At 42.1% G+C, this 13,110-nt stretch overlaps 1 protein-coding gene across 1 annotated transcript in view; it reads left to right on the top strand.

Annotated features, from left to right (window-relative positions):
- LOC105358171 (gastrula zinc finger protein XlCGF57.1-like) overlaps positions 1–10,639 on the top strand; it is a 39,340-nt gene extending 28,701 nt beyond the window's left edge. The window contains exon 2 of the mRNA XM_023964686.1: positions 8,926–10,639. Coding sequence (XP_023820454.1) covers positions 8,926–10,274 — 1,349 coding nt within the window. The 3' untranslated portion in view covers positions 10,275–10,639. The remainder of the gene's footprint in view (positions 1–8,925) is intronic.
- Positions 10,640–13,110: the final 2,471 nt, after the last annotated feature.

The raw sequence follows: 13,110 nt of genomic DNA, 5'->3' as shown, positions 1-13,110 counted from the left end.
GGTCTCCATCTGTGAGGATAAGTACTAGACATTTTAGCAACCAAAACATCAACCGATATAGGATACACAGAAAAAGGTAACAGAATTCGGTTTCGAGAGTTGTAAGTTAAAAATAGTAGTAGCATTCTCTGGGTTTAGTGGGTTTTCTTTAGCCATTCGTCTTTTTGGGCAAACATGAGTGGGTGGACTTGCAGTCCTCCTCTCAGTTGAAAGGGTTGTTCCATTTTCATACCCAGGGGGGCGCCAGTACTGCCAGATAAGTCACGCTATTACAATGGTTACAATCACAACAACAATACAATTCACACAAATTTGAAAACCTTGGTTTACCATCTCGACCAACTGTTTTTTGTTTTGTTTTTTTCTTTCGTCTAAATGGGTCGGTGGGTTTACAGGGGGCTTCACTGACTTTCGGGTCTACCCAGACTCTAAACGTCTGAGTCCACCCTATTATCAGACTTTAGCTCACCTTCCACCTTGGAGTTTCCAGTCGAGATGACCTTTTTATAATATATACAATATATCAGGTGAATCCAAGTGGATCTTTCAGTGAATTTGATTGTAGTAGGAGTGGTCATCAGTGCCTGGTATGGCCCCTCCCACCTGGGTGAATACCAGTGTTTTTCCTTGATGCTTCCCATCAGCACCCAATCACCTGGGGCCTCATTTATAAACGTTGCGTACGCACAAAAGAAGGCGTACGCCACTCTCTACGCAATAGTTGAGATTTATAAAAAGCAAACTTGACGGGAAAATGTGCGGTCCTCCACGCAAGCTCTGACCCAGGCGTACGCACAAAAACGGGTGAAATGAGAAACGGCGACGCCGTCGGCAGATGGAAGAAACACGTGAAAGTGAAAATGACAATCCTGCCTCTCAGAAATAACATGAAGACTTCACAAAGCAAGACTTACAATTAACAGCCTACACGAACACCCGTTGGACCGATCAGCAGTGAAACAAACAAAACAATCTAACGAAAATTACAACAGAAATTCAAATGAACACTTATTTGGAAAAAGAAAAGTGAAATATGTTCTGCAATATTGGCATGTTGTGCAATTCATCCTCATAAATAATATAGTTAACAGAACAAAATAATGTACAAAACTGATATTCTCGTCAGTGTGTCCGTCTGGAGGAGCAGACAAAGGTGTGGGCGTGCGGACGGACGTACTAATTATCCACTGGGGAAAGTTGTTTTCATATTAAAACATTTCTTCATAAGCTATGGAAGTATGGTATTCATGCATATGCCTTTAGTTTGTTTTATTTTTGATAAAACAATGTATGGCGTATGTCTCAACCATTCAGAAAGCAACAAGAAATTACATTTGCGCAGATCAATTTCCCATTTCCACGTGGATTATTACCGACATCCATCTGTAGCTCATAAAATGCCCCATCACAATGCGTAATGACGCACAATGGCTGATCTTACGCTCTTAGAAGATGTGGCAAATGGAAGAATTCGGAGTGAACGCATTTTTAGACAGCAAGAAGACGTGCTGGCAAATGAGGACGAGTGGCTTATGAGCCGGTTCTGACTTCCTCCAGCCGTCCTGTTGGACCTCTGCGGGCTTTTGGGCCCGGCGTTACAGAGGAGCACTCGGAGGAACCACGCGTGTCACCCGGTGCATCTGGCGCTCCGGTCCCCCCGGCGCATGCATCTGGCGCTCCGGTGTCGTCGTCGTCTCTCTCCCCCCCCCCCCCCCCCCCCCCCCCCCCCCGATGGAGCGCTGTAGCCTCACAACCTCGAATGGTTGTGAGGCTACAGCATTTACGGCGTCCGCCACCGTTTGCCGCTCACGTGCCTTTTTGGCATTAGTAATGTCCACACTGTGCCCTCCAAACAACACTTTTCTCCTCTTTTCCACCTCGCCAACGATAACTTTTACTTCACATTGAGTGAAGTTACGTTTTTTTGATTTCCTCTCGGTGTTTGCCATGGTTCCGCAATCAATGAATATTCATTTGTGGGCGTTTCACGGACTATTTATGGACAAATATGGGCGTGTCATGAAGCCGCAAAAAGCTGCGCTGCATTTAGAATCGGTTGTGATTTATTAAGGGAAAGATGCGTAGGATGTGCGTGCGCACGGTTTTATAAATCCGAATATTTCTTTGCGTACGCACGTCCTATGTTTCATCCGTACGCCATTTCTGACGCAAATCCTACGCAAAGTTTTATAAATGAGGCCCCTGGTTCTAAAAGCTGGTTTTCCTGCTGAGGGGCAAAAGGTTTTTCATCAGTCAAGATTTCTCTTTGTTTCTCTAAAATTGCCCTCATATAGTCAGCCAGGTATGCTTCTTCATTAGTCTCCCATTGGTTTTCAAACTGTGGTAACCTGTAAGGTCTTTCAAAAAGGGTCTCATAAGGTGTTAGGCCTTATGGTACTGGTAAAGGCCTGTTCACACCGGGACGAATTTCGCACGCGATTTTCGCCGACGTTTAACCCCTCGTGACTAAACAAAGGGCACCAATGTGAGTGTGCACACCGACGTGAAAAAACGCCACGCGTCAAAGCGTCACTTCTTAAAAAATGCCTCGGGTTTGTTTTTTTGGTCTGACGCGCCGCGTCGAAATCTATTTGACCAATGAGAATGGCGCTTTTGTACATGTGTCTGGAGCATCTGAAGTTACAGTAAAACACAACTTGGGGGCGCTCAAACACAAAACTGCCTTGCTGAGCACACATACCAGCGAAGAAGATAGACGCCAAGTAGCGTCTACACTGCCGCGAAGAAATAATGACGGACATTCTAAAATATCCCCGAACCAAGCACCAGTTGGAGCTACTGGTGCTTGAAATATTCACGTTTTCTTTGTATGATTCTGACAAGTGCATAAATACTTGCTCTCTTCTTCTGAGTGAAAAGCGACTTTAAGAAGCGCAAAGTTGCGCAGCGCCACCTTGTGTACAGGAGTATTTCTGTTTACATTAAGCGCCATGTAATTTCAGGGAATGAAACTGCATGTTCGCTCGGCTCATCGTCAGCGAAAATCGCCTGGGTGTGAACACAAAAAACGTGACGAAAAACGCTGGCGAATAACGCCTGGCGAATATTCGTCCCGGTGTGTGTTACTTTATTGTTACTTTATGTACAGTTTCACTAAATCTGGGCACTGAGTCCAGTTTCATCAATACATTTCTTCAGCCCATTCTTAATTGTACCATTCAGTCTTTCTACTAACCCAGCACTCTGCGGGCGGTAGGGACAGGGATTCTTTAAGTCAATGTAAAGTGAAGTCAACTTTATTTATAAAGCGCTCTTAAAACATCAGGAGATGACCAAAGGGCTTAACAACGCAGAATAAAACAAAACAACAAACTAAAACAGCATAAAATCAATAAATTAACTAAAAATAAATAAAACCAATGAAATAAATAAAACCAATAAAAACATCAACTCACACCGAGTTAAATGCCAGGGAGAAAAAGTGGGTTTTTAATTTGAATTTAAAATCATTCAACAAACGGGCATTCCTAATCTGCATAGGGAGTGCATTCCACAAGCTGGGGCCAGCAACGGCAAATGCTCTATCCCCTCTGAGTTTCCGCTGTGTCCTTTGCACATCCTGGAGCAGCTTTTCAGCTGATCTAAGTGAGCTGGAAGGAGAAGGCAGCTGTAGCAGCTCAGAGAGGTAGGGTGGAGCCAAACCATTTAATTACTTAAAAACAAATAAAAGAATTTTAAAACCAACTCTAAAATGGACAGGTGGCCAGAACTGGTGATATATGCTCTCTCTTCCACATTCCAGTTAGCAAGCGTTCAGCAGCGTTCTGCACCAGTTGGAGACGGGACAAAGATGAGTGAGGGGCACCAAAGTAAAGAGAGTTACAGTAATCTAGCCGAGTTGTAACAAAGACGTGGATTACTGTCTCAAAGTGCTCTCTTGATAAAAAACGATTTGACTTTAGCAAGCTGCCTTAACGGAAAGAAGCTGGATCTCACCACCGAACTGATCTGCTTGTCCAAATTAAAACAATTGTCCATCTTCACTCCTAAGTTTGTGACAGTAGATGTAACAGATTGAGTGAGAGAGCTCAGAGAAATGGGGTGTGACTCACTGTTGACACTGGGACCAAATCAATCACCTCTGTCTTTTCCTCATTGAGGGAGAGAAAATTTAAGAGCCATCCAAATTTGTAATTCCTCCAAGCACTTAATTAAAGGGCTGATGGAGTGGGCATCCTTCTTTGTTATTGTGTTAATGTGAAACATAGTTCCTATCCTTTTTATGATTCGATTAACAAAATGAGACCCATTGTCACTATAAATAATAATTATTATTTATTTATTTTTTTCCCAGGTATACCATACAGAGTTAATATATCTTTTCATAATGCTTTGGCTACTGTTATTGCACCAGGATGTTTTGTTGGGAACAATTCAATCCATTTTAAGAATACATCTATTATGACCAGACAGTATTTTTTTCCTTTTAATTCTATCAAGTCCATGTTTATAACCTGAAACAGATATTGGGGAGTTGGAAACTTCCCTTGTTTTGGTCTAAGATTTCCCTGAGCATTGTGCTTACATGCTCCTATAAAATTTGGTTGAATAAGAATTAAATCCAACGTATGTTTACCTGTTCCATCATTCCTCCCGTTGACACATGGGTCACCCCATTGGTCAATATAGCTGCCCATTTATAAAGATTTTTTTATATATTTAAAATAGGTTTGTTGTCTGGTCATACATATATACCATTTAGGAGTTTAGCGTTATGTTTTTTTCCAGTGCTCTTTTTCAGGTTCCCAACTCTGTTGTTGCCTGTCTTTAAGTATTTCATTGTCAATCTCCACATTTTTCTTTGAAGTACCACCTACATAAAGTATTTCACCTTTCGTCAGTGGTCGATCTATTAGGTCATGTCTGCTCTGTGCTGTTTTTTCTGCTAATTCTCGGCAATCATGCACACTTCCATCATAAGGAAGTGGCAACAACTTAGCAGGGTCCAAGGGGGTGCAACATTCTATCGTGAGGTGCGGTTAGAACAGTACTGTGGCCATGCAGGATAAGAGTCACGCAGGCGACAAAAAAGTTAAGTTCGTCTGTAAAAGTAATGCTAAAACTGCATGTGAAACGTTAAGGGTCAGTGGGTGGAATAGTACTATTGTTGCACTTACTTCTACTGTCATTGATGCCGCAATTGCTGTCCTAACGCAATGCGGCAATACACATGCCACACTAATTTTGAAGAGAAATAAGCTACTGGTTTCATTTTGTCTCCATGTTGTTGGACTAAAACTGAGGTCATGAAATTACCTTTGCAGTCTACCATTTGTACAAAGGGTTTACTATAATCAGGTAACGCTAAGGCTGTGCTGGACACCAGAACCCGTTTTATATCACAAAAGGCCGTGTCTGCTTCTTGTGTCCAGTTTGCAGGGGGATTCATTTTTCATTTTCTTCATACATCAACCTTTGAAGGGGAGCCGTTATTTCAGCATAGTTTGGTACCCAGTTCCTGCAATAATTTGTCAGGCCTAAAAATGACAGAATTTGCTTTTTCATGAGAGGTTTTGGTGCTTGCAGAATTGGAGTTTTCCGTTCTTCCATAATTGTGCGTCCTGCTGCGCTTAAATATGACCAAGATATTTTACCTGTTCCCTGCACAGCTGTAATTTATTTTTACTGACTTTGTGGCCTTCATCAGCTAAATGTTTTAACAGTGCCACTGAATCATTCATATAAGTTTTTTTTGTCTGGTGATGATATCAGACCATCATCCACATAAATTAGTATTTGACTTCCCCCTGGAGGTTGGGATTTTGCCATGCTCGCTATCATTATTTGAGAATAAATAGTAAGGCTTTCGCAATAATCTTGGGGGAGTCTGGTGTAAGTGTACCTTTGTCCGTCATATGTGAACGCAAACCAGTACTGGCTGTCCTTGTGGACAGGCACAGAAAAGAATGCATTACTGATATCTACAACTGTGAAGACGGCTGCATCCTATAGTTCCAAGTTCAGTAATGTATAGGGGTCTGGCACACTCTTTGAATAACTGCATTGTTCACCGCCTGTAAGTCTTGTACCATCCTCCAACCAGTGGAGGGCGCCTGTTTTTTCACTGGAAATATAGGAGTGTTACATGGGGAGTTATTGCAACTTATAATTACTCCTGCACCTATTAAATCTTTAATTACTGGTTTAATACCTTTTTGTGCATCTGGTTTTAAAGGGGTACTGTCGAACACATGGTCTATATTCTGTTTTTGGTCTAATCTGAACTGGTAAAGCACCTTTAATTAAACCTACATCTGTGGGTCCTTTAGACCACAGAGTTTCAGGGAAATCTTTTAACAGATCTTCCTCCTTCTCAGTTAATGCTAACCATCTGGCCCTTAAAATGTTTCAAAACGTTAAAAAAACGCGTCATAACGCCAAAAAATCACATCAAACGTTGCCCAAAGCACAAAACGACATGACAGTTGTGTAACGCAACAAAAAACACACAAACACACGCAACATCACCGCAAAAACATCCAAGTTGTAATCGCAGAAATGACGACAAAAACACAAAACTGCCCCAAAAAGCCCCCAAAGGAAGGGTATGAAGCCAAAAAGACATGACCAGCCTATAGTAAAAGAGAGGCTCCATTGAAATACAGAGGAAATCCTAACCGCAAAAACCTCTATAGTGTTTCTGCTTTGTTTTTCTTCATTACGTTTCTCGTTTCTAACAGATCCGTTGATCGAAAATTTGACCCCTGCCACATACCCGAAACCTCAACAAAATTGGCACACACCTAGGATAAATTGAAAAGGAATTTTCGGCAAAGAGATTGTCAGGAATCACATCAGCGGTTGTAGCGTTGGCTTTGCTGATGTTTTTTGTCAGCTGTTAACAGGGATCCAGAATTGTAAGCATGTTCTCAATCAGGCTCCATTGCACTGGGCTCAGTGTTGCAGGTAAGTTATTATCAATTCCATACACTGCAAGTGCTTTCTTTTTCTGCAATAGGCTCCTGAGCATGTAAAATGAGCTTTTCCACCGAGTGGGTACATCTTGCTGGAGTCGAGCAGGTGTTATGCTAAAGTTGAAGTGGCTACTTGTGAATGCCTGAAGTGGCCAACTTCTTTTTGCCCTACTGCAATACAGTTTGACACACTCCTTTGCCTTGGCAAAGCTTCATTCACTGTGCGCTGTAAAGTATGAGCCATGCATCCCAAGCTAGCCACTCCACACAACTCCATAGCTTTGATCACATTGCGTGGATTGTCCCGCAGCACAACATACAGTCTCTTTTCCTATGTTCCAGTGCTGAAGTATGTTTTCAAAGCGCTGCGCATCGCTTGGGCAGTGTGGGATCCAGAAAGTTCCTTTGTGTGGATTGTGGCTGTGTGAATGTTGTAATGTTCAACTAGCCATTGAGCAGTCATGCTAAGCATGCTAACCTGGCTAACATCAGATGGCCGTTGTAAGACTGACATATTTTGCGCTTTTATCATTTAGTAAAGAATGAATGTGTGTCGCAACAACTCAGGTAAACAGGTGTCAAACGACGGCTGGGTATTTCTTAACGTGGCTCCAAATAGTTTATCAGCTGCCGAAAACTTAACTTCTCCACGAAAGAGAATGGCTTGTCAGCACATGCTATTAAGTTCATAATTTTAACTGTTATCTCCTTAGCTCGTTGGTAATTCTTGTTTAATTTTTTCCACTTGTCAAATGCTTTGTCAATTGTCATCTACCCAGAGGCTTTCCGTTTGTTTTTTTTCCCTGTAGGAGCGCTGGCGCTAGCAACGGCAGCCTCATATTCTTTCCACAGATCGCGTTGGTGAATTTTTAAATGGCTTATCAAATTTGTGGTGTTAAAGCTTGACCTTTTTTTCACTCCTCGTGGCACTCCTATCGAACAAATTTTGCAAATAGCAAGCGAGTCGTTGCTCTCAGACACGGTGAAATAATCCCATATGGTTGAGTGCTGCACCATGTTGCAGACAGAGCTTTCTGGTGCAGGGGCTGAGAGGTGACGTCACTTGCATGCGACAGAAGCTTGCAGAATGGGCGGGGTAAGCAGACACCTTGCCGGCACAAGTAAATACAGAGTGGTAAGTGAGGAAGCGACGACAGTTAAAGATTTTAGTTATCGGTCCATTTTATCTAGGATTTGTTTTATCAGAATTATCGGCATGACTTCATATTGTCCATTATTGGCTGATAATGTGTCTCTTGTGTTAGACAAATGGGGGATAATGAATAATAAAGAATTTTCTGAGGTGTAGATCGTAGATCTACCAACCAAAGAGGTTGGTAAGTCAGGTACCACCAGGTTGAATCACAACACTCGTTTTCTTTGGGTCTCGCAATATATCAAACATAATTTTAAAGTATATTTATTAACATTTCTTTTTGGACCAGACAAAAGAGAGGGAAATTAGGACAGTGGTGATGGGGGACACAAGTACGAGAATAGAAGGGTTAAACACGTTGGAGGATGACTAAAGAAAGACAGACATAGAAGAGAAATAGGATAAATAAATAAAATGCTTACCCCTACGTTAAGTCCCAAAAGAAAGCGAATTGGTAGTAGCAGCCAGGAACCTACAGAGACCCACGCACAGAAACAGATGAAGGGAATCTGCTTCCTTTAGCAATCTGACACCAGCCAGAGTTGGAAGTACCATTATAGGGCCCAGAGAGCGCAGGCCCAAGTCCTGCCAGTAAACAGTCCCCCCACTGTTCCCAGGGTACAGAGTAAAGGCACACCCACCTATAGTGTCCTCCAGTTCCAGATGATGCCTTTTAATGTTGTAACTTTGAATGAGAACAAAAATTCAATTTTTTTGATTAAAGATTTAAACTTTATGACTTCTGAATGTGTTTTAGATTTTTATTGTTAATGAGGAAATACAAAGTTCTTAAAAAGTATAAAATGCCTAATTTTTGTGTTTGTGTCCTTGCAGTCCTCCCCCATTATTATGTGAGTGAAAAGGTAGATCTCTGCAACCAGCAGAACCCCAGAGTGGAACAGAAGGAACAAGAACCTCCACAGATTAAAGAGGAACAGGAGGATCTAGACCTTCCACCCTTTGAAGAGGAATGGGGGGAACCAGCACCTCGACAGATGGACGTGGAGCAAGAAGGTCTCCCTCCACAGTTGAAACAGGAGCAAGAATGGCTCTGCATCAATCGGGATGAAGAGCAGCTTAATCTGAAGCAGGAGACTGATGACTTGATGGAGACTCCTACCTATGAGGAAAATGAGCACAATACAGCAGGTCTAAACAGTCAGCAAAGCTTTGTAAGTAATAACCAGGATCAAGAAGGAAGTCGGGATGAAGAATCATCAGCAACAGATGGAGAGACAGACTCACTGAACAGAGATCAGAGGAATAAAAAAGACAAAAGTCATGACAAAAATGTGGACAGCTCTCACATGTCAGATAATCAGCGTGACTCAGATGTTAGTAAAAAACTCAAGGAGACTTTGAATAAGCAATGCATACAACCCCCGTGCAAGAAGAGACTTTCCTATAAAAAGTCTGGTAAAAGTTCGAGAATAGTTAGTAATTTGTCTGTCTACATGAGAACTAATTCTGATGAAGGACCTTATGTCTGTAAAGAATGTGGTAAAGGTTTTAGTTGGTCATCTCAGTTCAGACTTCACATGAGAACTCACACAGGAGAGAAACCTTTTCCTTGTAAGGAATGTAATACATGTTTTAGTCAAAGAGCTAGTCAAAAAAGACACATGCGAACTCACACAGGAGAGAAGTCTTTTTCTTGTAAAGAATGTGATGCAAGTTTTAGTCAAAGATTTGATCTGAAAAGACACATTGGCACCCACACAGGAGAGAAGCCTTTTTCTTGTGGAGAATGTGAAACAAGTTTTAGTCGAACATCTAGTCTCAAATCACACATGAGAACTCACACAGGAGACAAACCTTTTTCTTGTAAAGAATGTGATACAAGGTTTAATCGAATTTATAATCTTAAAATACACATGAGAACTCACACAGGTGAGAAGCCTTTTTCTTGTGAAGAATGTGATACAAGTTTTAGTCAAAAATCTAGTCTCAAAAAACACATAAGAACTCATACAGGAGAGAAGCCATTTTCTTGTGAAGAATGTGATAAAACTTTTAGTAGTGTATCTAATCTCAAAACACACATGAGAACTCATACAGGAGAGAAGCCTTTTTCTTGTAAAGAATGTAACAAAAGGTTTAGTCAAAGATTTCATCTAAAAAAACACATAAAAACTCATAAAGGGGAGAAGTCTCTTGTCAGTGATGTAATTGTTTCAGTCTGAGTTAGTAGAAGGCAATAGATTCTGAAGCACTTCCTCTGCTGACAAGCTATGTTGAGATGTAGATTTTATTTTTCAACAGGATGTAGCATCTTTCTGCCAAAGGCTCCTTTACTAACTTTCCTGAACCTATTAAAACTCTATGAACTGCTGTCAAGAAGTTAAGACACCAGACCCAGCATACATGATGAGCTGAAATCAACTATGAAAACAACTTGAGCTTTTATTTCATGTACACAAAGCCACATGATGATAAACTACACATTGATGCCAGGGCTCCAGACTAACTTTTTTCACTAGGAGCACAGTGGCCCCTAACTGAAAAATTTAGGGGCGCAACCAGAAAATTTAGGGGCGCATACCGTAAATCAACATTCTAACCAAATCTACTAATTTCCACTGTATTACTAATAAATACTTTAATAATAGATGCAGAAATTACAATGTGCTGTTTCAAATGCAGTGTCACATTTTATTCTGCACTTTTGAAGATGCAACAAGAAGGTAAACTGACAGGACCATCGCTGTCATGACAGTACAAATAAGTAAAGAAAACTGATGGAAATTTATCTTTGTGAAACCAAATAGGTGCAGCCAAGATGCACAACAAGCGTGTTTGAGATCACCCAGGTGGACTCAACGCTGCGCAGATCACCTGGTGTGAGACATATATGTTTGTTTTTGCTCCAACATCAACTGTCAATCATCACAAAAATATCGCGAGAAAGGGGTGGGAGCAAGGGGCAAACCTACCCGGACACAGCTGGAAACTAGAGACTACAAAACAATGCATTATGGGACATGTGTCCTGATGGTTTTTGTAGTGGAGTGATTAATTAAAATAATTTAAAATACCAATTCATTAAAAAAGGCTACATACATCACAAAACATTAAAATAATCATAAAATATATAATAACACAGATCATACTAAGGGGGAGAATAATATTAAAACTAAATTGAATATTAAGGACAACTCCAACTGTTGTCCTTCAGTCTTGCTGCAGATTCGCCTTCATCTCACAGCCCCCCCCCCCCCCCCCCCCCCCCCCCCCCCGCCTGGTGTCCCCAACGATCCAGGCGAGGTGCCGGTTCATCTCAAACACGTCTATCGTTGCATTTTCCCCACGTATTTTCAGTGTGTCTAAAACTAATGTTGTTTTTGCCCGCACGTGTTTAAAGTTCAAGCCCCGTTGGCTGTCACGCATGTAGGTGTGGGACATTTATTCTCCTCAGATGACCCGACTCCCGCGGGAGCGGTGTGCTGCCGTAACCCGTTTGATGCGCCGTAACCAAAACCTAAACCTTCCTCCGGGTCTGTGCGGCCCAGAGAAAAGTTCAGCATGGACTGCATGTATTTAGAAAATTACGAGCGAAAAGATACGTTCAAAAGGAAAGTAAGGAACTCCTTCATGTGGTCCGGGGAGGGAGGGGGCTGTCAGGTGTCCTGCTTTCAAACCCCGTCACTGTCACGCCCCCAAGAGTCATATACCCCACTGTGATTGGTTGGTCAGCTCCGTGCACGACAATGAAAAAGTGTCATTCATACAAACTGCCGGGCTGCAGTAACATTAAACCTTCATATTTACTGGTCGCACATGTGCGACTGGATGTAAAATTCAGTCGCACACTCTCAAATTTTGGTCGCAAAATGCGACCAATTGCTCGCAGTCTGGAGCCCTGGATGCAATAATTTAATTAACCCTTATGCTATCTTAGATGACCCCACCCTTAATTTGACGTGTTCTCCCTACCATGACAAATGTGGATAAAGCTGAAAAGATTTCATGTAATCCATGGACACCAGTAACGATCACAAATCATTGAAGAAAAAAGGTTCTGTGCACTGTCTAGTGGGTCTAGATGACCCAACTCCCAATGTTAAAGTGCCTAGGATAGCACAAGGGTTAGAAGGAGGTAGAAGTTAATATTGAAATAAGAGTTGGACATGTGTGCCGAAAATATCCTTTATTTATATTTATTCTAAAAAGATAGTTATTTTCTAAGACAAGAATTTATACATTTTCTTTCAAATCAAAAATAAACATTTCAATACAATGAACTCTTTTTTTTTTTTCTTCATTCATTTTCATTTTCTATTCCGTTTAGTCCCTTTCGGGGTCACGCAATGAAGACCAGTGATGGCGGTGCTTTGCTGCCTCCGTGTCGTTGATTGCGCACCTTTGGCTCCAAGCTCTCCTCCTGCCTGCACCTGGCAGAATGCGCCCAAGTGTCACGGACCACGCGCCTCTGGCTCAGACAGCAGGCCATGCCCGAGCGTCACAGACTCCACACGCTGGCTCCAAACGTCCTCTCTCTGTTCTGCAGGTTGAGCCCCAGCGTCAGGAACTCCACACTCTGATTCCAATAGTCCTCTATCTGCCCCCCGCAGGCCGCGCACTGGTTTTCTGTAAGAAAATAACAACCTCCCTGCTCTGTGTGTGACCACGCCCTCCCACACAGGTGTCCCTCATTCACCATTAGCACGTTGTGAAAGCAGTCACAGTCCACAACTTGGCGGAATCAGCAGAAAAACTGACAAGCAGCTGAAGTGGAATTCCTATCACTAGGAGGAGCTGAGACTGAAGCAGAGGGGTATTCCAGAAAGCAAGGTTAACTTACCCTGACTTTAACCCTTGTGCTATCTTAGATGACCCCACCCTTGCATTGATGTGTTCTCCCTACCATGACAAAGGTGGATAAAAGTGGAAAGATTTCATGTTATCCATGGACACCAGTGAAGTTCACAAATCATTGAAGAAAAAAGGTTCAGCGCACTGAGCGTTGGGTCTAGATGACCCAACGTAAACGTGCCTAGGATAGCACAAGGGTTAAAGAGT

Source organism: Oryzias latipes, chromosome 2, assembly GCF_002234675.1.
Source record: "Oryzias latipes chromosome 2, ASM223467v1".
NCBI lineage: Eukaryota > Metazoa > Chordata > Actinopteri > Beloniformes > Adrianichthyidae > Oryzias > Oryzias latipes.
The sequence above is the reverse complement of the archived record's forward strand: the minus strand, read 5'-3'. Positions and strand labels throughout refer to the sequence as shown.